The following is a 24482-nucleotide window of genomic DNA, read 5'->3' as shown; positions in this document are numbered from 1 at the left end:
GGGCAAGCAGTGCCACATCTCCCATATCTCCAGTGATGTCTCCAGCATGTGGCTCTGGTGAAAGGGGCAGTCCCCTCCAGGAACAGCTCCTACACCCCAGTCCTTTCCCCAGACCAGACAGAAACAGGCCCATGCCCAGGGCTGCCAGTCATAAAGCTCTAGGACAAGTCCTTCAGGATCATCCCAGCACCACTGGAAAGAGAGGGAGCTCCCATCCAACCTCCCTTTGAGACAGGAGTATCCCCAGCCCTGGACAAGGCCAGCTGTGGCCCTGCCTGGCCAAGCCTGGCTGACCCCAAGGATGGGGACCCCCTTCTATCTGTGGCTGGTCCCTGGGCTGCAGAGCCCTCCTTGGCAGAGCATGCTCCCCCCGGACCTCCCAGGCCCTGGGCTGCGGCTGACTCCCCTTTGCTCCTGGATAACCCAGACCAGTCCTCACTGGCTCTTTCCCAGCAGCCTCTGGCCCTCTCCAGCTTCTCCATCTCCCTTTTGAGCCAATCATCATTGCTGCTCACCTCCATGTGCTCCCATGGCTTCCAGGCTGTTCAGATTCCCCTTGGACCAACCAAAGCAATTCCATGCTCAGGAGGCTGAGCTGTGTTCCAGGCACAGAACAGGAGACAGAGCAGCAGCCAACTCTCATATACCCTACTGTTTGATGAATATGGAAAAGCTGAGAGCGATCCCTTGTTGACTCCACACCTGAAGTTAGAACTCAGCCCAAGGCTCAGAGCTTGGGAATTGCTCTTTTCTCTGGGCACAGGCAGCCCCAGCTCAGCCACATGGCCAGTTGGATGCCAAGATAGAGCCAGGTCCTGCTCTGCCATGGGAGGATGGTGGTCAGCAACTCCCTGCCCTAAGAGCCAGAAGTGGCCATTCAATAGCATGAAGGTCTGCACTGCCTTCTCTCTGCCTACTGAAAACAGGGAAACCAGAGAGCACAGGAGGGGCTTCTGGTCAACCAGAGAACAGAGTCCCAACCACTGCAGGGCAGAGAGCAAGAAGACAGAGATGCCAAGGAAAAAGAGAGAAGGGATTTATTATACTTCAAATTTCCAAGCACCAAGACATGCCAGAAGACATTCATTTCCACCGTGTGTTCAGTAAAGGCTGGGTTGACAAATGACACTGCTGGGGTCAAGGCCTCTCCAGTGCCACTGCTGGTGCCCAGCACCCACAGCTGAAAGTGCATCAAGAAACTGTGGAAACCCAATGGGTTCAATGCCCTTGTGCCTGCCCCAGCACCAAACACACAGCTTGTCACTGCAAGAGAAGGAAGCAGGAGGCCAGGCCAGGCCCAGAGAACAGCCAGAGCGAGCGCTGGGGTCCTGGCACAGAAATGCCCACCATGGTGTTCTGGCAGCTCATGCCACAGAGCAGCACCTCTGCCAGAAGGAATCACTGCAATACCCATAATGGAAACAGAGCACTGAAAGGCTCTGGGAAATTCATCTCCAGAATATAAAATAGTTGAGGTTTCTTGAGAAATAAAACCTACTCCCATGGAACTGATGGGGCTAGCCACATGCACATGCATGTACAAACACACACTTTCTCTGATCAAAGACCAGATGGCTCCATGGCTTCCACACAAACACAATGGGAAAACTTTACTTCACCCAAACTAGAACTAAAATATCTCCTTGCATTTCTCCCTGCCTCCTTGCCTCCCATGCACACGCAGACCAGCTGGGTTACATTCTGTGCCATTACATTCAAACCCTTCCTGAGCTGTGAGGTCTGCTCTTCTCCTGCACTGAAAGGAAAGGAGCCCTTAGGGCCAAACCAGGGGGATCACAGCTCCCTGCACCGGAGGATTCTTGGCACATGACAAGCTGAGAGCCCGCAGGAACAACACACTGGGTCCCTACACCTCCTTCAAAGCTTACTGGGCACCAGGGAAAGCTGGTGGCACTCATAGCAGCCTGGCCCTGTGCAGTGAGATCCACCAGAGGACACGAGTCAGCTCAGATGGAGGAAGGACACAGCAGCAGCACAGGGGAACCTTTTGTGAGTCCTGCAGAAGTGAGAAGGGGAAAGGCCTGTCACAGGGCCAAGCCAGACCCCTGCTGCCTTCATGCATAGGTCAGGACGGAGCATTTGGGGTGTCTGTGCTCAGACACAGAGGAAGATACATCCCACTTCTCCCATTCACAAGCACTGGGAGTGGCTACATCACAAGGCTCTGCAGCCCAGCCTTCTGAAGCTTTCCCAAGGAGAGCAGGGCCAGGATAGCTGATGGGCAGCAAGCCCTTTTGGTAGGTAGTGAGGGGCTCCTGTGACATCGGGTAGTGATCCGGCACGGCTCCAGCCCTCCTCTGGGTGAAGCCACACAGCTCAGCCAGAAGCAGGGCCACACGTTTGCAATGAACCTCACTTTGCTGGGGTACGTCCTCCAGTTTGCAGTCACCACAGAGCAGCACTGGGGAGACCAGCACCCTTCCAAACAGCAGCACAGCAATGGGCCCAGGGTGCTGGGTGACAACTGGGTGTCACCAGTCCCGTTCGGAGGGCTCCCGGTAAGGTAGCCCCAGCTGAATGAAGACATCTTTCTCAGTGGGAGTGGGCAAAGTATGACCAGACGCCACCTTGACACCTCCAGGGCCCCGCACCACAGCCGAGCTGAGGGCGTGCTCGGACAGGCTCATGCCCTTGGTCTTGGCCAGGGCCCGCATGGAGCGGTTGAAGTGAGCCGAGCCAGTGAAGTAGAGCAGGGCACAGGCAAACTCCCTGTAGGGCACCACGATGATGTCGAGCCGGCGGTGACACCGGGCTGGCCCGGGCAGGCGACACACTCCCAGGTACTTCTTCTGCTCACCATTGTCCTCCTGACTCACCAGGTCATCCGTAAGGAAGCCTGGAGAGAGAGAACAGGCAGAGAGGAGCTGAATGGTAGAGACTGACACTCCCACCCTGAACTCCTCACTGCCCAGACAGCAGCTGAGGTGTCTCATAATGTGCTGCGGGATCCCAGCCTCAGCCCCGACAGCCTCACACAGACGGGAGAAGCCATGCTGGGCTGCAGCAGTACTCCCTCCTTAACACTGGATGTGGAGCTGTCACTGGCGCAGGGCCAGGACCAGGGGCAGTACTCCTAAGGACTTACAGGACTTCCAGTCCTTCAGAAAAGTATTTACCCACCCTCCAATGAATGCCATTCACCTCACTGCCTCCTCAGCCTGGCCATGCTAAGAACAGTTTTGAGCAGCATATACCAGACCTCAGCCTCCTTACCACTCCTGCGGAGGCTGTCAAGCAGCTTGCTGAACACCCCACGGTGAGACTGCCCATCTGGGTGACTGACCAGCACATCCACGTCTCCACAGGTGGGCTTCCCCCGACGGTAGGAGCCACATGCCACACACACAAGCCCAGGTTTCAGGGCCAGGGCAGCTTGTCTGACCTCCAAGAAGAGAAAAAGGGATGTATAGTCAGAGACTTGTCTCTTCATGCTTTTTCCATCAAGACAGCAAAGGATCTTGTGCCTGCCTTGCGGCCTGTCCTGCATCTCCTGAGTCTGAATCAGAGCAGATGCTTAGCAGGCATGGCAAACTGCACCACCTAGGAGCTGGCCTGCTGTCAGCACCCATGAGTCAGGGTGATCTCCACCCAGTCCTGCAAATGCCCAGCACACTGCCACACAATACAATCATCTACTACGGTGCTACCTACCATCAATTATCCACTCTTGGGGGCACTGGGCTAGAGCTGGTTTAGGACAAGAAGCAAGACACAGCAATGCTGAGAAGGCAAAGTACAGCACAACCTTTCAGAGCCTTTGGTTTCTGAGACAGCAGGAGTGAAGAGGTTTATCAGCTCTCTTGTGGGCCAGAGTAGGCAAAGCTAAGCAGCCCACAAAGATCAGTTCAACATGGTCACAGGTCATGTTTCAGAAGCAGAGATGGGTTCATGAAGAGCCTCCCCAGCAGGGCCCAACACAGCAGAATATCTGCAAGTGTTCATTGCAGTTCTCTCCTGCCAGGAGCTCTGCCCCTGCAGGTGAGCTGGGCTTCCTGACCCAGAAAAAACACAAATGTCCCAACATTTTAGACTCAACGGATGCCAACATGCTGCTGCCAGCAATCAGACACATATAATCAGAACTTTCCCTAATGCATCCACCTCCGGGCTGGACCCTAGCTCCTGTTTTGTGCAGGATTATGATACTTCAGTGCTAATTCTGATGGCTTAATTCATTAAATGCTTAAGAAAGGCTCCCATGTCCTTGGACAGGAGTATTCTTAGTGCGATTGTGCCAATCACCCTGCTGGCAGCAAATAATTAGGGGCTCAGCAATCCCCAGTGATGAGGCCATCAGAGGCTGGGGTTCAGGAAGGTAGTGTCCATGCCCACAGCCCCTTGTCACTCTTGGGGATCATCCTTCATTAGCAAGAGATAAACCCATTAACCTTTGCCCCAAAGGTGCTCCAAGAAGCCACAAGTCTTTCTCATGCGGAGCAAGCCCTCCTCTGGTGTCCTTGCCCCCCTTCTGGCTTTAAATGAAGATTTCTAGAAAACTCCCAGCCCCACCCGGGAGCCTAAAAGCTCCTAAGATCTCACTGTGACAGGCAGCACAGACATTGACTAATCCCTCATTCTCTCTCTTGGGCCTGGATCAGAGGTGTGTGCGTGTGTATGGAGGGGAGCCCAGTAATCCCATCAAGATAACAATAGACCCACCCCCAAGAGCCTGCTCCTCGACCCAGACTGCCTGGGAAAGGGACCACTCACTACCAGGATGGCTAATCCGGCACACAGGACTGACACCCCAGCAGGAGCCTGGCAGCAGTGTATTCTTCGTGGCCAGGCCCTGTGGCCGAGTGACAGGGTCACGCTGGCTGCTGCTTCCATGGTGATCAGAGAGCACAGGGGCAGCAATGACACTGTGTTCCCCAAGCTCTCTGCTCACATTAGGGTACACCGACTTAGCACCCCATAATCCTTGAGCACCATGGCTTACTAGAAAAAGCGACACCCATCCACAACCTGGATCCCCTTTGCTTCCAGCAATGATATCCATGGAATCTGTCCCCCCACTGACAACCAGATCACAGGGGGCTCATGCCTTCCTTTGGAGAAGCAGTACCAGGGAGACATCTCAGGGGCCTTGGCTGAAAGCACACATTTCAGAGAAGATGAGAGGCAGGAAAGAAGACCTGGAAACCTACTCATCCCACCATGTCACATGCAGCCTTTTTCAAAGCAGTGCGTAGAACTGACACCTGTGAAGTATCCTTCTCCTCGCCAGGCATTAAAACTGAACCTTCCTAAGGGGCAAAGTAGGCATCTTATGAGCCCATGGCCAAAAAGGATCCCCCAGGCACTGACCCTGCTCAAGAGGAGAGGCTGAAGAGCTCAGCTATAGCAGTGAGGGATGTTTCCACAGCACACATCCTCCTGCCACGTCCCAGCAGGTACAGGTACTCCACGCTGAGGGCTCAGGGCTGAGGTACTCACAGTGTGTTCTATTTCTGCAGCCTCCTCCCGAGGCATACGCTCCTGGAAATCTGTGTAGTGCTTCAGCCCCACAGCCTGCTGGTGGGTGAGGGTCGCCTTGGTGCGGATATCATCCAGTGTCCGGAAACCCTAGTGCAGAACATGGGGTGATAGAGAAATATCTACCAAGGCTTTGCTCTTCAAATACTTCCAACAAAGACTTGGGAAGAATGTGTTTAACCTGACTCAAGTCCAGGCCAGCCACAGCTTCTGAGATCACATGCAGATCCAGTTCTTTTGGAACCAGACTTAGGGCCTCGCTCCACAAGAAGGGATTTAGGCAATCCCACTACTCACACACACCTCCAGTACCCACCCTGCAATGAGTAGGAAGCTTAACTAAACTAGACAGAAGGCTACTGTTCTTAAGGCGCTGTGTTCCTACAGCTTGAAGGAAAACGGTAACACAGGTAAAGGAACAACACCCAGAATATCCCAATGAAGGAAAGCCTACAGCATGAACACAATCCTGTTCTTAAGACAGCAAAGAATCCAGTCACAAACCAAACACTACAGGAAATCAGGCTCCATCAGCTGTGTGCTCAGGAGACAAACTGTTTTTAAAGAAGGAATCCACTCAGTGGGCTGGGTTGCTCCTGTTGGCACCATTACCTCAATCTCATTTTTACAACTTCCAGATAAGGTGGATAGCTGCTCTGACAGCTACAGGAGCCAGCTGGGCCAACAGGACAGCAACTGAATCCGGAGCTTTCATGGCCAAGATGCCCTGATTCAAGCCTGGCTCTTAGCAGCGTCATTGCCATAAGCAGCGTGAGAAGAGCTCCAAGCAGTGATGCTAAGAGAAAAGGCAGTGTGTCCCCCACTCCTCCAATCATTCAACTTTGTCCTCTACACTCTCCCGAACTCAAGTCTTAGGTGGGTGCACTCCATTCACCCCAAACACATTCACAATAGGAGCCAGCTTCATAGCTCCTCCCACAAAAGCAGATTCAAATCCCACCCATGGATATTGGCAACTGGAAACTATTTGTGCAGGTAAGCCTCCTACACTGAGCAGCAGTCTTCAAACCACAGCCTGAGAACCTCTTGTATAAGGTACTAAACTTACCTGCTGGTACCACATCTGAGCTGTTTTAGCCCCTGCTCCCCAGATGTTGGAAAACAACTCCAGCACTGGCACACTCTCACTGATGTGATCCAGCTTGCGCAGGTGCCCACTCTCCAAGATCTCCAGGATCTTCTCTGCCATCCGTTTCCCAATCCCAGGGATTTTACAGGCTTCCTAGAAAGAAACCAGAGCTGCTACTGGAAAAGTGAAGATCACAGACAAACTGGGAAGCTGCTACCCACTCAGAGTGACTGGTATAGCCATCTGATTAGTGACTGGTAAATGGCAGGACTAGTTCTGCCTGACGGTCTCCCCTCTAGCCCAGGCTTACATAGGCTACATTGATTCAGTGCTAAATGGAAAAGGACATGCATGCAGAACAGGACTGAAACACTAATACACTCAATGGCTGGACTGTCACAGTCAGTAAGGCTCACATCCAGTTAATTTGATATATTATCTCAAATGGTGGCTAGTTGCTGATTTATCTCATGAGTGCTCAGGTCTGGCCTTAAAAGAAAAGGCTCAGACTGCACTTTTCTGCCATTCTGAAAACACTGCAGCTGCTCAATGAACCGCAACTCACACTTGCAACACATCTTACATCAAAGTCACCACACAGGAAGAAATTCCCAAGCCATTCCATGTACAGAAAGAGGAAGAGATCTGGCTCATAACAGAGCTAGGATGCTGAGTTTCTCTTCCTGCTCAATCACTCTGGGAAGATGTTTTACCTGGTAGGAGGTGACTGGTTTGTGGTAGCTCTTGAGTGCATTGATGGCTTTGGAGTAGCCCAGAGATCTCCACTTGTCTCCCTGGACAGTGTAGGCCTTTGCCAGCACTTCCAGCTTCTCTGTGATGCACTGGTTGTGATTCTCCTTCTTGCTGTTGGAGGACTGGGCACAAACCCACTTGCTGGCAGGCTGGACCACTGTGGAAGAGCTGTCACTGGTCTCCTCTGATGATTTCACAGGGTAACGGCCAGAAATCAATGCTTCCAGATCTCCCTGGGTGACACCAGCATCTTCTCCTTCACTGCCTTCATCATCAGAGTCTTTCTTTAGGGAGAGGTAGAAAATCAGCCATGTGAGAATAAGTACATGCCTCACATATGTCCCCTTGGCACAGGCTGCTCCTGAGAGTAGGAAGTCAGAGCACAACCAGCCTCCCAGGCATGCAGTGCTCAAACTGCCATCTCTGGAAGTGGTTGGCTATATGCACACCATAGCTCTTCACATCTCAAGCTACACATGCACCCTTTGAAGCTACATGCACATCTCACAGAGCACAGGAGACAAGACACTGCTGTCCACCTGTGATCCAAGCTCACATGCACCATCTAAGTTAAGCCTCTGAGACCTAACTGAGGTAAAACACTGCTTAAGTGAGCAACTGCTGCCAGCAGCATGGTATAACAATGCTGAAATGCCTGGCTGGGATTGATCCCGACTCCTTGCTCCCCCAGGAAACCTTTTGCTGGTCTGGTGGCTGCATAGACACCTCTCACAATCAGACTCCGTACCTTCCACCCCATGATGCAGATGACAGGAGATAGGCCCTGAACTCTGTTTTCACATTACAGACACAAAAATCTTAAGAGGGTAGTAAATTACAACCCCCTCATTTTCCCCATGGCTATCTGCAAGAGAAAAGGGGAGGAAGGAAAGACACAAAGGACTCCACATTCCTCAGTGACAGAAGAAAGAACCAATGTATACATTTGCTGATACCCTCAGCATTAGGATGCCTCTGTGTAGACTTAAGAAACAATGAGCCTTGGCTTCAGGTAACGAACAAAAGGGGATAGGAGTGGGAAGCTGCACAGAAGCTTTGCTCACTGGGGTCCTCCTCTCGCCTGATGCATAAACACAGGAGCCCACAATGATCCAAGAGCTTCTGTGCTGTGGAAGTAACCCTGAATGGCACAGGGCTGCTTGGGATCAGCCCAGCAATTATATCCAGCACACCAAGACCTGCTGTGATTTTTTGCAGTGCATCGGCCTAACATCAGAGCCATTTCCTTAGAACCTGTGGTTCTGCTGGCTAAGCAGGTCTGCAGACACGATTCCTGCAAGAGACAGAGCTGAGCCTTTAGGAAGAAGAGGCGGGATGTTTCTCTGTAATCTTGTTTTGTAACTCTGAAAACTGGGTCAGACTGAGGATTTGATAGACTAAAGTAGTTTTATTCTCCCTGAAACCCTTGAAACACAACTCCCTTAAGACACTGTTCCCTCTAACGGCAGCAAAGCCTCAGAGTGTTGTTGGTTAGTAAGGCCCTTAAAAGCATCGAAGTAGCATGTTATCCAACAACAACACAAAGAACTCTGCAGCTGGAGCATGCAATTCCCATCCTCTTGGTCAGCATTGTCACATAAGGTAAAAGAACACATAAACCCCTGACTCTCTAAGCTTCACCAACAAAGCTGATGGACTCTTTACAACCACGCATGCCAAACCAACTAGTCCCACTAGCTTCTAAGATACTCCAGCATCCTACAGACACTGACTTACTAGAGCTGGGCAAAACTGCGATGTGCATGGTTTGTCTGAAGCACAGCACAGGAGCCAGGATAGCAGCTGAAGCCCAGTAGCTGAGACAATATGAGAGGAAGGCAGGTAGCCTGGGATAACAGCCAAGGGTTCAGTCAGTCAGGAACTGGCACTGCTTGCAAAAGCTGCCTTGCATAAAGCTACTGCATCCAGATGCCAGTCACAAAGCAGTTGCTGCAGCCTGGTAACAAGGTTTCCTCACAGGAGTTTACATTCAAACACAGAACTCCCAGAGCAGCCCCTGTTCACTATGAAACACTGGCACACTCATCACCTCATAGTGAAAACACATTCACCCAAGCTAGAAATGCTTAAATGAAGGCTACTTCTAAGCTGAGATTTCAGCTTTGCTGTTGTAGCTGGGTTTCAAGAGTGGTTGGTACTGTGTATAAAGCATATTCCATGAGTTTTCCTCTCCTCCCCAAACTCACATAGCCCTAAGCTTGGGACAAGGGATTTTACTGAAATGTCTACAGATATTGCTTGTGTGCACCAACTAACAGAAAATATCATTGCTTGAGGGGATTTAAAAGAAAAAAAAGGCAACAAGGCTTCAGACTAGTGGCTGTCTGACCACCCAACGTAAACATGAGCAGAAAGCAGGGCAGATACCACAGGATCCACAGCAGTGCTCCTATTAAGGCTGAGATTTGATAATAACAATTGCCACAAAATTAACAGTCAGAAGAAATAGCAAAGATGGGGTAACTGCAAAGACGATGCAGTTAAGAGGCAGACAGCTCTGCCTATAGCGCACTGGATAGTAAGTCTGGGGAAAAAACATCCTCCCCACACACATATTCAAGCCAAAACCTAAATCAAAGGAGGTCTCAGTGGGCTGCCAGCTAGGGAGTAACCACAGGGGTTTGTGATACAAGATTTGGGACTGTGTTAGAAAACAGATGGCAGCATGACACAGCTGCTGCTGCTCTAAGAGGTCTGGAGTAACTTTGCTGCAATAGATTTGAAGCCAATGCCCGAAAAGAATTCAGCAAACTTGAGCAAAAGTACAGAGAAAAGGAAGCAAGCTAACAGCAGGCTGGAGAAGCTGACTCACAGCACAGGTCACTAATAACCCAGCACAGATATTTTAAGCACACCACCACAACTGCTCAAGTGGCAACCTGATCCACTGCACATGTGTCTGAACAGGGTGCTGGCAAAGGAGTGGAGAATGGGTCAGCATGGCTCAGGCAGGCACATAGGATGAAGTATCAGAGACAGATTCCTGAAAGGGAGGTATTCTCAGGCAGGGAATAGTCCTCAAAAAGATGCAGGGAAAACATGATCACCGGAGTGAGCCTTGGCTACTTCAGCTGGAAACGTTCTGATGAGGACATGAATTTAAGGGATGTTTTTTTCTACTTTTAACATCTAAAAGTGACAAAGAGAAGCAGTAACCATGTGTACAGCCCAAGTCTACCAGCACCAACCCACTGAAACATCCAAAAACCTTCCGTTTGCTGAGAAAATCTAGCACTGAATCCCTGCAGGGATGTTCCTAGCCAGGAAAAGCAGCATGCAGGATCTGCTCACAAGGAGAAGGGTCTGTGTGAGAAGTCTCACCTCAGCCAGCTGCTGCTGTCCAAGGGTGCCCAGGCCTTGCTGCAAGGAATCCTCCAACTGTGCTTTAGTATTTGGTTTCACTGCTCCCTCCTCTGCTGGGGGCTGAATCTCTTCACTGCCCAGGACCTGCTGCTGCTCCTTTTTTTGCAGTTCTCCCTCCTCCAGGTACCTGCTATGAATCAGATGTGTTAATACAGGAGAACTTCTCAGCCCCCAGAAAACTGACTGAGAGATTGTTCTGAATGTTTTGGGATGGAGCAAACAACTCATATAAACTGGGTCACAGATTAATTACTCTGGTTTTGGTTCAATTCCCCAATTTTCATCCACCTTGCTGGCCTGCAACTTCCACTCTTATCTACCTCACTCTTAGACTCTTTCTCCAAAACTCTGCCAAAACATTTGAATCCTAACCTGTGGCTGCCTGCTGCTCCATTCCTTATTTCCTCTTGTGACTAGATGTCAATCCTCTCTCTGCAATAAGTAAGAAACATTTAATTCACAACATTTTCTAAACAAATATCCTTGTATCACTGATGGATTAGGAAGAGGCGCCTTTAGCACTTGTTGCAAGTGATAGGACTCCTGTTAGCACTTCTGGGATATATTCCATGTTTTGTTACCCCACAGAATGGCAACCAGTCACGAAGTCACTAAATTTCATGCTCTCCATGGGGAAAAGTGACTTTGAGTCATTCCCACAGGAGCTGCAGTCTGAGATTTTGAGCAGAGGTCAAATTTTAGTACTGTTCAGTTTAGGACAGAAGTGCTGTAGTGAGGAACGACATGTGGCATTTGCGTACCTGCGAGGGATAAGGACACGGTAGGCAGCTGTACTCAGCAACTTCTGGTCTCTAATGCAAGCACTCAGCCAGGATGCCTTCACTAGCTGCAACCCTGAAGGTAGCTTGGTTAATTTAAGGAGCCGAAAAGCCCGATCACAGTCCATGTCTTCAGCCACAATGACATGTGTCACCTCTGAGGAGAGCTGGTTGTGTACAGCACCCCCATTCTGGACAATCTGCTTGTGGAAGATCTCCGCCCTGGCTTGGCCAATGCCAGCTTGCAGCATGTAAACAGCAACTGGATTCAGCCACTCTGCTGAGGAAAACACAGGAGCAGGAGCTCAGTGACAAGAGAAACAGGGTCCCAAACCAGTGGGGCTACATATCTCACATAGGACTTGATGGCATCCACAGTGGTAGGCAGTCTTTGGTGGGCACCAGTTGGACACAACAAAGCAGGCTGGCCACAATCTCTACAGAAAACATACTCAGAGGCCAGAAAAAGCCTTTGATGGTACAGCACCTCGTTAACAGGCTGGGGTAGGAGTATTATATTCCATGTAATGGGCAGACAGGACTTACCGTTAGGTATTTCTGTTCCTTCCTCTTTTGGGATCTTTGAAGGGATGCTTTTCCCTACGTCATCTCTTACTTTCTTCCTCTTGGGAAAGGCTTTGACAATCCCCCGTGGCTCCATAGGCCTGGTGGGAAGTTTAGCTGCAACTCCTGAATACCAGTAAGAAAGAGAGAGGTTGCTTAAACCAGTATTACACAAGCACAACTTCAGCTTCACTCATTTTGCTCACTCTATTTGCTGTTTTGGAGGTTGTTTTTTTTGTTGTTCTTGCTTTCTAAAAACCCTTGCCCTGAGGGAGATATATGGAAACAAGAATTGCATCCCCCAAGGTCAGAAAAATCAAAGTTAGAAATCACCAAAAAACCATTTAAGAAGATCCTGCTAAGACAACTAATGCTGAGTTCTTACAATAGAAAGTATTTAACTACTTTAGCATTTTGGAGCTCCTTCCTGCCCAGCCAAAAGCAGTAACTTAATTTCTCTGATATTTCTTAAGCGTTTTCCCCGGAGGGAAATGCCTCTCTTGCCAGGGCTGAAATCCAGTCACTGAGGAGAAGGGATAAAAGAACTGACTGACACCAAGTGTCAATACAGCCACAGGAGGAAACCCCCAGTGTGGCTTCATTTGGAAACAGCAACCTAATAAAGATTAACCAGCCAAGTTCAACATAGGTACAACTGTAGCTTTACTACCACGAGCCTTGCAAAGGCAAACTTTGGAGCTTTAACTACCATCCCAGGCTATTGAAAATTCAGTTTTCCATAGCCCAAACTACCCCCTGAATCACTGTATATGCCAACAGCACCTTCCACCCAGCTGCAGTGTCAAGTCAATGCCAACCTGGCTTCCTCTCTCTGCAGCACTTTGCGTTTTGCTTTGAGGTTCCTCACACACAGACCAGCACGAACCTATCACATTAAACCTGGAAGAGCTGAAAATCATCCCACCTGTGTTTTCTCCCTGTGGTCTCCTCCTCACCCCAGCATTAAACACAATCCCCTGGAAGACCAACACAGAACTGGACTCAAGCCCTTGCTTCTGCAAGGAAGATTTTACCTTAAAGGCAGAAGAAACCCCACTATGTTTCTAAATCTCAGCTTCACATAGATGTTCCTGTTTTCAGGACATTTTGACAAAAACCTCCTCTGAAAACAGTAATATTTAAAGAAAACCACTCCACAGTAAACTCCCCCAAGCTTCTACGTGCCCCAGTCCTTTTCAGGGCTTAGAAGAACACTTTTCCAGGTAGCATTTAACTGCCCAAGACCAAACACACGTGAGGTCACCATGCTTGCCTTGCCAGCACCCTCAGGCCGCGAAGGCTTCAACAGCCCCAGCCCAGCGGCACCCAGAGCCTCGGGGGCAGGAAACGATTCCCAGGAACGCCGCGGCTGGGCCCAGGGAGGGAAACGGGATCCCCCGTGCCTGAGAAGGGCGGAAAGAGGGCGAGACCCGCCCCCCACCAACGGGAAAGTAGCCGGAGCTCCCCATGACCGCGAAGGGGAGGGTCCCCCAGAACCAGACGTGGGGCGAAGGGGGAGACAGGCCCGGGGGCAGGACCCGCGCTCACCTACGGGCCGGGCCGGCGCGGAGGGAAGTACTTCCAGGTGGCGGCCGGAAGTGTCCGCGTTGCCGTGGCGACAGGGCCCGGTAGCCATGGCGGTGCGGAGCTGGTTGGAGAGGCTGCGGGCTGCCAGCAAGACAGCACTGGTGCAGGACGGTAACCGCGGCCGGGGAGACCCCTTGTGCCCCAAGGCGTGCTTTGGGGTGACACAAAGCTGGCGGAAAGGGGTGGGGTGGGGTGGAAGCTCCCGGAGACTGCCCGGCCCCCGGAAAGGACACAGGGCCATCAGCGCAGGGACGCGGTTCCAGTCAGCGGGACGGGGTGCCAGACAGTGGGATAGGGCCATACGTCCAGGGGTAGGTGTATTCCTGCTTAGCCTCACCACCCGCCTTGCCTCTAGGGAAGCGGAATATCCACTACCTGTTCGAGGATGGGAAGGAGATGGCTGAGGAGTATGACGTGAAGACCGGTCAGTTACTGAGTAAGTGTTGCTCATAGCTGGCCCCAGCAAACGTGGGTCTGTACTCCTGGGACTCATCAGGAACAAACTGCCCCAGAATATTCTGGCCATATGCATGCCTGCAGCTGAATGTTGTAGAGACATAAGTATGGTTCGGTTTGGACCCAGGGAGCTCGGACTTCCATGGCTTGGCAGATTTTGGTTTAGGGCAGGATCTCTCCCAAACAGCTCATCTGACCACTGAGAGAACTGGGGTTGTTTAGTCTGGAGAACAGAAGGGTCAAGGGGGGACCTTATCGTTCTCTACAACTCCCTGAAAGGAGGTTGTAGTGAGGTGGCGGTAGGTCTCTTCTCCCAAGTAACCAGTGATAGGACAAGAGATGACATCCTCAAGCTGCACCAGAGGAAGTTTAGACTGGATAGTAGGAAAAATTTCTTCACAGAGAGGGCAGTGAGGCATTGGAACAGGCTGCCCCAGGGCAGTGGTGGAGTCACCGTCCCTGGAAGTATTCAGAAACCATGTAAATGAGGTCCTCAGTGACATGGTTTAGTGGTGGATTTGGCAGTGCTGAGGTAATGGTTGGAGACTTGATCTTAAAGGTCTTTTCCAACCGAGCTGATTCTCTGATTCTGTCACAACAGACTTTGATATAATAAATGGGATTGCTGGCTTGCATAGCCGGGCACAGAGTCTGTAGCACATGCTGGGGTGAAATAGTTTTTTGGTGGCTTCTGCAGCCACAGACAAACAAGGTGTCAGTTACAGCTCTTGTGCAAAACTATATCATCTGCAGCGTGAACCCCATCATGGCTTCAGCACCAAGTAGAAAAAAAAGAGAAACGCTTCAGGAATAGGCCAGCTAACAGATCCACTCACACCAAAGTGGAAATGAATGGAAGTAAGATTCATATCATTTCAGTGCACTGCACAGCTTTGCCAGGCATCTGCTGGAGAAGTTCTTATAAAGCAGAATAATGAAAACCCTTCTTCTGCCTTCCACAGGTAGAAGATGGCGAGAGAAGAACACCCTTGGGGGCTCTGGCAAGTGGCAGGTTGAAGTGGGAGAGCCAACCTCACTGCTCTTGGGAGCACTGGAATCAGAGCTCATAAAGGAAAGCAGCTCCAATGTATGTAAGGGTCTGCAAGTACGACGGCATCTAAAGCTACCTAGCATTTTGATTACATCAGTAGTAGCAGTAGCTGGTAGAATGCAGATCACTCAAAGCCCAAAAGACAGCCTTAACCTGCCCAGCACTCTACTACAAATCATCCCAAAGCTGTGGGGCTGGGACAAAAAAAGGCAGAGCTTAGGCTTTTTTATGGTCTTCAAGAGGTTTGTAGTTTCCTTACATAGAGAATCTATACTGCTGTGTTGGCCAGCTACTATTCTGGCTTCAGAAAGAGTAGGCTGGAAGGAAGGCCAGTGCCAGGACAAGTCAGTGGATGGAAAGCAGAGGTCATGACAATGAAAGGCCAACACAGGCAGTCCGTAGCAGGCTGCTGCTTAGCATAGCATGGCTTGTTTCATCTTCACATCCCTGTAGCTTAGGGGGCAGAGGTTTTAGTCTCTCATCACCTTTTCTACAGACCTGAAACGAGAGCACAGCCCTGCACAGCACACTAGGGGAGAGCCAGGATTGAATCCAGCAGGTCCCTAGGTAGGCAGAGCTTAGTATTCATTTGCCTGGGAGGGAGAGGCCTGGTTTGCGTGAAAGCCTGTACTTAAAAGACACCCTCGCTGAATACTTTCAGCCTGCTACAAGCAGAGCAGGCAGTGCCCTGGATAAAGGCAGAGCAGTGCTAGCTCTGGAAAGTGATGCTCAGGCAGTTTATAGTTACTCCTTAATGCTCCTGTGTGAAAGAAGAGCTACTCCCATGTGGTACCTCTCAAGGTAGTACAGGAAGAAGGGGACAGGGAGGAGAGGAGACAGCTGGAGGGGCCTTGTGTCCTGGGTTCAGCAGTAGCAGTCACTTTTCTCCTTCTTAGTAGCAGGTGCAGTGCTGTGGTTTTGACTTTCAGCCTGGGAACAATGCTGATAATACCGATGTTTTTAGTTGTTGCTCAGTAATGTTTACTCTGACCAAGGACTTTCTGAGTCTCATGCTCTGCCAAGGAGGAGGGGAAACCGGGAGGCAGCAGAGACAGGACACCTGAACCAAACTAGCCGAAGAAGTATTCCATACCTCAGCACATCATGCCCAGTATATAAACTGGGGCAGTTACCCAGAAGGGCTAGATCACTGCTCGGGTCAGGCTGGGTATTGGTTGGCAGGTGGTGAGCGGTTGTTTTCTCTTCCCTTGTTATTTCCCTTATCATTATTATTGGTGGTAGCAGCAGTGGTTTGTGTTATACCTCAGTTACTGGACTGCTCTTATCTCAACCTGTGGGAGTTACATTCTTTTGATTCTCTTCCCCATCCCTTTGGGAGTGGAGGGAGAAAGAGTACAGGGGGGAGTGAGCGAGTGGCTGTGTGGTTCTGAGTTACTGGCTGGGCTTACATCACGACACCTTGCTAAAGGTACTTGTTTGCTGTAGCCTGTCTTTGTGAGGAAGGATACCCTGGGCAGCTTCCAGTGGCGGATCCGTAACCTGCCTTACCCCAAGGAGGTCTACAGTGTCTCTGTGGAGAAGGAGCAGCGCTGCTGTGTCATCCGGACCACCAATAAGAAGTCAGTAAGGACAGCACTGCCAGCGCTGACAGTCCCTTGGGGTGGGCTGGCACAGAGGGCAGGCCAGGGGTTACACAGGGGGTGTTGTCTCTTGCCTCCTATCCCCAGTGTGTCCCTCAGCAAGGGTTGAGGGGCCCCACCTTGCAGCTATGTCTCTTGACATCCAGTTTCCACTCCCAGCTTTCCCAGATGTGTTTACAGTAGAGTCCCTCAAGCTCTGTGCTGGTCTTTGCAAACTTACGTCACAGCTCCAGTAGCATGGTGTTTGCTCTGTTCTTCCTCTGTCAGATGTTACTCCCTTAGAAAAATAAAGAGCCTTGCAGACGTTTTGGAGCTAGACCATCCCATCCTCTCCCTCTGATATGATACTTTGATCTAGTCATTGTATCTGTAGGATTCACCAGGTCATAGGCACTCATTCAGACAGCTCTCCCTGCATAAACCTGCCCTGTAGTCGCAGTGCCAATGACATAATCTGGAGGTAGCAACAAAAAAGGTTGAATCTGGAAAGGAAGCACCACAGTGTTCTGCCAAAAGAAATTTGAGATGGGAGGAGAAAAAAAAAAAAGTAGGGGAAATGGCTTTTAAGTATTATCTTATTCTGTGTCTGTACATGGCATCTCTCATGGCAGGAGACACACTGCGCCCCCAAAGCATTTACAGGTTCTGTGAGATAAGGCTGAATGAACAGTATTACTGGGAAAAGATAGCAAGGAGCAAGTATTAGGAGAACAAGGGAGGATATTGGAAGAGAAATGAAAGCTATTTACAAACTGAGATGATACACCAGTATGGAAAGCTGGGCAGGATGCTCTCTGTTCACCTTCCCTCCCCGATGTTGCTGCAGAACAGAGAATGATCAGATCCGTGGGTAAACGCAACCCGTTTCCCACCCTGCCCTCTTTGTAGCTGGCTGTAGGTGGTGCTGTTGGCAAAGAACTCCTCCGCTTTGGCTGCTGAATGCTTTACAGATCGTAGAACCCGCAAGTCTTCAGGAGGAGGGATGTGTGAGCTCTGCACATGAACACACGTGAATGCTCAAAAGCAGGAGGGTAGACAGGAGGAAGGGAGAGCCTACCACAGGAAAACAGCAAGAAGTTACAGCTCTAAATCAGAAAGATGCTGGCCTAAATGCATACAAAGTGGCATGGTTTAGTGGGTAGCATGGTTGGGTGGCATGATTTAGTGTGAGGTGTCCCTGCCTATGGCAGGGGGTTGGAACTTGATGATCTTAAGGTCCTTTCCAACCCTAACTATTCTATGATTCTACATGAAGAGTGTTGCTTTAGTAGGGAGACCAGTGCAGGAAAAATGAAGGAGATTCCCATCAGCCATACACGGATACACATGGAGCTAGGACAGGAAGGGAATACGTTAACTGAAGTCCAACCACATACTGTCACAGACAGGCTTAGCTACTCCGAGTCCTACTAATAGTAGTGTGTATGTGGGAACTTCCTTGCCTGAGTAAGTGCTGTAAGGTTAAGATGTTGTACTAAGGCTTCACCCACATCCTACCTGACTTAAAGCTTTTTTGTACCCCTCTCAGGAAAACAGAGTCCCCCACAAGCAGCTGGCACCTACACACTTGTAGGCTAGTGTCAGAGAGAGTTGAAGGACCTGACAGGGGCTCACGGCCTGCATATGGAAGTTAAGGACTTCTGGCATTAAAGCTGAAAGTCACCTCACTGGGGACAAGAATGACTTTGCTGTCAGTAAGGGGCAGGGACAGATTCCAGCACCAGAACACTTAGTACCGGCTCCAGGATATCTTATACCATTTCTCCTGGGTCTTGGCCAGGGTAAGACACCACTCAGCAGCTAATTCCAAGATAGCAACAAAGGCATGTAGTCCACAGAAAGCACGCAGATCGCTACGGGAGAGGAAGGAAACCTCGGAGCGTCTCCAGCCCTTGGAAGTTGGCCACGCTGCTTCTGAGCAGCAGAGCTGTGCTGACCACCAGCCAGAGGCACAGCAACGGGATGGGTTGCCAAGTCACTACCGAGTAGCTCAGCTCTAATAAATTCTCAGCATACCAGTAGCAGTTTTCCCTAAAGGCTGACAAAAAGTGGGTTTCCAGTAGGAAAAATAATAGAGGTGACTTCACACACGCACTGTGGATCTTGGGCCAGGAACCATGCTCAGAGTGCAGTACTGCCCTTGGCCATGGGGTGAGAGGCGAGGGCAGAGAATCTGCCTGCCTCGCTGGTCTAACCGCCCATCTACTACCTCCATAGCCCAGACAGGAGCTCTTCACTTCCACCAGTCACTCTCGTTCCCTCTGGCCACAGCAAGGGCTGCTCAAGTGGGATTTGCTTAAAACCTCTTGCTGTAAAATAAATCCATTAAACTAAACTCTAAAAACAAACCCAGAAAGCCACCTCCCTGAACACCAAACTTGATTCAATTATTGTAGTGAGAGGCAGTGGTAATGTTAGGAGGAGGAGGGGGTGGCCAGGCAGATCTGGTTTCCTTTGATCTTGTCACAGATTTTAGTTTGAGGCCAGCCAAAGCCATTCTTCTCCCCTTCTCCTTAGTCCTGGGGCAGCAGAATGCTGCTGTTTCATTGATGACTCCCAAGGCCCTTTGAAACAGTGGTTTTTTTCTGTGTACTGCTTTTTTTTTTTTTTGCTTTTTTGTTGCTTTTTGCAGTGTTTTTTTTTTTGTCTAATCGGTAAGAAGTTAACACTTCCTTAACATGTCTTTGTGTTCATCTAATCTCTGCTGTTTAACCTTTGACATCTCCCTTATTATCCATGTCTGCCACCTTTTCCAAATACCGACAGCAGTGACAACACAGAAAGGTTTGAGCCCTGCGGTAACAAGCTGCGTACATTCCTCCCACTGCACCAGGAGAGCCATTTGCCCTTTGTAGCTGTTTCCACTGTGACTTGGAAAATAAACTGCAATTTGGGCAGAGGTAGCTAGAGAAGCCAAGCCTTACACACAGCCAGCTGAATGCAGAACCCTTCATGGTATGACAGCAGCCACTGCCTGTTTGCACTCTGCTCTGGGCACCTTGGTACCAGCTACAGGCCAAGTTCTTGGAGAAGATTGTCCATGAGAGTTCTGAAAGAGAGAGATTTAGAACACAGCTATGCCTCTAGGTGGGAATAGGACCACCAGTGTATTTGGTGCAGCCCCAGAGAGAAGCAGCAGATGCAGAGCAAGCCATGCCAAGCAAGAAAGGTCTCAGGCAAACAGATACAGGTCTGCAAGGCTCTGGTCCCCAGGTCTTAGGAAATCTTTTAGCTAAGACAGACAGCAAATAACCCCTCCCATTCTGAGACATATTCCCTTTCCATCATACTGAGCAAAGCCCAAGATTTTGCTGGTGAAAAGACACAGGTGGCAAAAACCTCTCTGTCCTCTGCTTGGATGTGAGAAGTAACCAGGATACTGGGATAGAGACCAGGAAAAGAACTACTAGGGGAACATGGAGTGCAGAGGAGCACTACAGCCACCATGGAGGCTGCATGGAGATGCTGCAGAGCAGAGGCTCAGGTGAATGTGGGCCTGGAGCTCTGTGCCCAGGAGTATGCCTGAGCACCACCATGCCACCAAAGCAGGAAATCATCTAAGAAGCATAGGAAGAGGGGAAAAAAAAAGGGTGTAGAAAGGGTTGCAACACAAAATGGTGCATCACACAGGAAAGTTACTGCCCTGTGTTACAGGGCACAAGGGCTTTAACAGCTGTTTGGACAATAGCTCATGGGAGCTGATACTTAGAGGGAATGAGAGGCCATGAGCAGGGACAAAGACAAGGGACACCTGTCCCTAACCATGTCTGGCACTACTCAAGGACAAGCTGGGGGGACCAAGCTTGCTCTCACACACCACAACCCTTCAGGAGTTTGCCAGCTCTGATTTCCACTTTGGAGGTTTGTTTCTAGTGCTCCTGCCAGCCTCAGGGCACCAGCAGGCACACAACATGGCACAGGGTCCTCCTGCCAACCTGAGAGGTCTGTTGTCCTCATCTACACCTCATAGAACAGCACTCTGTAGTTCAGTACTGCTAACAGGGAATAGGAACCCCACCTTCCTCATTTCTGTCTCCTCTTTCATTTGTAGGTACTACAAGAAGTTCTCTATTCCTGACCTGGACCGATACCAGCTCCCCTTGGATGCAGCTGCTCTGAGCTTCACCCATGCCAACAACACCCTGATCATCACGGTGAGGTTTTACCACACAGAACAGCACTTTGCCCTTATCTTTATGGCCACAAAGAAGTTAAAATTCTTACATGTGGGGAAAGGAGGCAGAGCAGGGTGATGTGCTGAACACTGATGAGCCCCCTTCTCTGTACACGGTCAGTGGGAGCTTCAGATTACACTGGGCATGCTGACACTAGCCAGGACAGCCCAGGCTGCAGGAAGGGCCCTGCTTGCTGCTCAAGGTGACTTGCAGATGGAGGAGTGTCAGCCATAGCCCATTTTCTATGTATTCCCTTGCTCAGACCTGAGCAAGCATCCACTCTCAGTGACAGGAAGTTTCTTTTGCCTCAGAGCATAATAAGGGTTAAGAGTCCAAGGATCTGCTGCACTTAGAGGTCTCACAGTCTTAAGTTTAAAATCACCTGCTGCTTTGTGTCAGAGAGGACACACTTCCACACACGTGATGGAAGTGAGAGACTAGCAAAGCAGGCACTTCCTTCTTGTTGCAAGGAGCAGACAGACACTTTTGAGCAGCAGGTGCTCATCTTAAATATAGAAGTCAGTTATCCAGAGAGCATCCCCTCTGAGGGAAACCTTGCAGCAGAGCTGGGGGTGCACATGCAGGGGAAATAGGCCAAGAGGAGCACCTTGAGTCCGTCCAAGCTTCTGTTTGCTACAGGCCAAACCCTTGCCAAAAAGCACCTGTATCCACCACTAAACTGCAGCTGGATGAGGGCCCTCTGAGGACAGAGGAACTGCAACTCTTACTTCTCTGTCTTTAAAAAGCAGGCATATTTTAGATATATATTTATATACACACACACACATATATATATATATTACACATGTAAGCATACAGTCAGTGAGCACACCAGGGAACTGCATGACACAGGTTGCCAGGATATTCCAGAGAGGTTGGTGGGGGCCAGGACTCCACATCTGACTGAGGAGTTTTACTTGCATTGTAAGACACCCCAGATTTGGCAAATATGCCTAGCTTGATGGCACCACCTCTCCAAATGGGCTTTGGAGGCAGCCGGTAACAGGAGGGCCTCATTTGGCAGGAGAGCCCCAGCTGTGCTGGCAGCACACGGCTCCAGTTGGTCTGCTTGGAGCAGAGGCTCAAGAGGAGTGCTACAGACATTTCTCTCTGTCCCACAGTACCAGAAGCCGAAGGAGATCCTGGCTGCAGAAGAGCAGCTGCAGAAGGAGCTGAAGAAGGTAAAGGCAGCTAACAGTGGGGATGGCGACTGTAAGACCCAGTAGGAAATGGCTGCTAAGAGGCTGAGGTGGGGAGCAGCTCTCTGACATGGCTTCATGGTATTTATTTTGCCTTTTCTAATAAAAATTAATCCTGTTGTTAATAGAGCCATTTGGAGGAATCTGTGTAGGCCCAGGGAGATGACAGGGAGGTCAATCTCTTTACTGCCTGGTCTGCTGATTTGCATAGACATTTATGATTCTTCTATGAGTTTTGGGAAGCTGCAGCATGCAAAGGAAGAGCACCGCATCCACAGCCAGCAGCCCTCTTCCCATCCTCCATGAGAAGTGCCATGAAAGCTGGATAGCTCCCCATGGGAATCCCCTCTCTGCCACCATTGCTGAGGGCAGTAACATTTGGAAAACAAGACACAACCTCCCTCACCCTGTTACCTGTGTGGGGTGTGCTTGGCAGCAACTCCCTCCTGCACTGTTGTGCAAGGTCCTCCATACAGCGAGAAGGATGCTCTGGTATCTCTGCACACAGCATCAATGCTTAGACCTGACTGGGCACAGGCTATGAAACAGGGTGTTGAGGAGGACACCCAACTGCTTTCTTACCACCAGCCATGTGCAGTGTGCCGTGCAGAATGCAGGCGCTATGCAAAGCTGCCTTCATTTGCATGGCATGGAGGAGAAAGCGACAGGGACTGCTGAGAAGAGCAGGAACTGAAATGCAGCTGCTTTCATCTGCATGGCACAGAGGGGAAAGCAGTAACAGGGGCTGCTGGCCAGCTCCCAAGTAACCGGAGCACACCCCTTTCATGAAGGCACAAACAAACCTTGCCACACAGACCCCATGCACAGCACAGAGACAATCCCTGCAGTGCTGCTTTAGTGACTAGCCCTCCAACCAGCTGCTGTCCCTCTCCTGCACCAGCATCCTGTGCTTTCATTTCTGCATGTCCTTACATCCTGGTTCATATTTGAACAGCTCCTACCCAAACAAACACTACTTTTAAGTGAGCCAGTCACAGGCTCCTAGTGTAGCTCCCCTGACGAAGACTGCTTTCAAACAATGAAAGCTTAATGCCTGGGTGGCATCCCCAGTTAGAGCCTCGCTGCTGGGTGGCTCCAGGACCCAACGAACAACATGGTCTTCCCAAGACAACGGAGGTACTATCAACTAGCAGAGGTCATCAGAGCCAGTGCACCAGCCCCACTTGCAGCTTCCCCCTTCCCCAGTGTCACCCAAGATGTGAGGGTGCATCCTTCTACCCACCAGCACTGGCACCACCATTGGGCTGCAGCTCTGCTTCAGGCTTCAGCCAGGAAACACCCAAAAGTAGCTAGGAGGGCAAAGGACCCACCAACACAGGCTGCAGGAAAGAAATGGCAGGACTAACAACAGCAGTGTTGCAGGCAGGCCTGTCATGGGAGGAGTCTCCTGCACCACTGATACTTGTTCACCTCCTCAGCTGACATGCTCATTCCTACTCTGGGCCTTGCCCAAGTCCCAGTGTAATAAAAAACCTCTCCTCCTACCCAACAGTTACTCTCGTTCCTTCACAGTCTCTCCGTGGGGATACTGCCAAAGACATTTAATATCTCCATCCCTCTCTCCCAGTTTCATTAAAGGACCTGTAACACACCAGGACCTGAGAAAAGCCAGACTTCCCCTACTCCCAAGCTCTGCCAGCTCTCCCTCTAATCTTCTATCTCCTGCCTAATCACTTACCTAAAGCTCTCCTCACATGCACAGCCCAAGATACTCCAAGCAATACAGCAGCAGTATTTTGCAACCTTGGATGCAAAGCACCATCTTTTCAGCATCAGTGTTACCAATAACCCAGAGACTCCCACAGGATCATTATCTTTGGGATCTATGGCTTTGAGCTGATGGAAGATTTTTCCAGCCATAGCATCTTTTTACAGCTTGGGGCACTTACACATCAATTCTGCTACTTACACAAGGAGACTATGTAGCACTGTGGTAGCAGTGGACTCACCTGTGTAGCAGGCACAAGTGGCAGCAGAGGAACAGGCACAGATCAGGAACTGTGACAGGGAGCTGTGCTGGAAAGATTCTTGTGAGCACATAATCCTGCAAGAAGGCCATGCTTTTAAATTACTTTGCACCCCGAGATGCTGTCTCACATCCACTGGGAATGGAGGGCTCCCTTCAAGAAGGTGAGGATCTGGTTGGTTCCACTCCCTCCCTGCTCTTGCAGGGGCTCCAGCAAACATCTCATTCCAATTTTTGTGCATCACACGGGAAAAGCAGCCTCTTGACTGTGGAAATTACATTAAGTTCCAACAAAGCACCATTCTGGGTGCTTTGCCCTAGAAGTGTTCCCCCACAAAACCTCTCCTTTTACCTATCCAA

General features: G+C 50.3%; 1 protein-coding gene across 8 annotated transcripts; it reads right to left on the bottom strand.

The window, feature by feature from the left end:
• Positions 1-1019: 1019 nt before the first annotated feature.
• On the bottom strand, positions 1020-22787 carry POLL (DNA polymerase lambda). Of its 8 annotated transcripts, XM_062601830.1 has the most exons (10): positions 22550-22787; positions 16982-17038; positions 12049-12192; positions 11485-11782; positions 10682-10850; positions 7300-7623; positions 6566-6739; positions 5458-5586; positions 3235-3403; positions 1020-2857 (listed from the first exon to the last, which is right to left on the bottom strand). In XM_062601830.1, exons 3-10 carry the CDS (start codon positions 12161-12163, stop codon positions 2493-2495), a joined length of 1743 nt encoding a protein of 580 aa, XP_062457814.1. In that variant the 5' UTR covers positions 12164-12192; positions 16982-17038; positions 22550-22787; the 3' UTR covers positions 1020-2492. The 8 variants fall into 8 exon arrangements, with proteins under 8 accessions (XP_062457814.1, XP_062457812.1, XP_062457816.1 ...); XM_062601828.1 differs by lacking the exon at positions 16982-17038; XM_062601832.1 differs by lacking the exon at positions 16982-17038 and having other exon boundaries at positions 11485-11939; positions 22550-22785.
• Positions 22788-24482: the final 1695 nt, after the last annotated feature.

The sequence above is a fragment of the Pezoporus occidentalis genome, unplaced genomic scaffold, assembly GCF_034315485.1.
Source record: "Pezoporus occidentalis ecotype Australia unplaced genomic scaffold, CSIRO_AGI_Poc_V1 ctg73, whole genome shotgun sequence".
Classification (NCBI taxonomy): domain Eukaryota; kingdom Metazoa; phylum Chordata; class Aves; order Psittaciformes; family Psittacidae; genus Pezoporus; species Pezoporus occidentalis.
This window is presented reverse-complemented; position numbering and strand designations above follow the sequence as displayed.

Bases quoted from the DNA above. Each gene is read 5' to 3' on its own strand.
- POLL (XM_062601824.1), bottom strand. From the start codon at position 14,212: ATGTCTCTACAACATTCAGCTGCAGGCATGCATATGGCCAGAATATTC. The intron at 10,851-11,484 runs GTACGCAAATGC...GATTCATAGCAG, and splicing joins CGTGTCCTTATCCCTCGCAG to GTACCTGGAGGAGGGAGAAC. The intron at 5,587-6,565 runs GTAAGTTTAGTA...GTTCTGCACTAG, and splicing joins CTCAGATGTGGTACCAGCAG to GGTTTCCGGACACTGGATGA.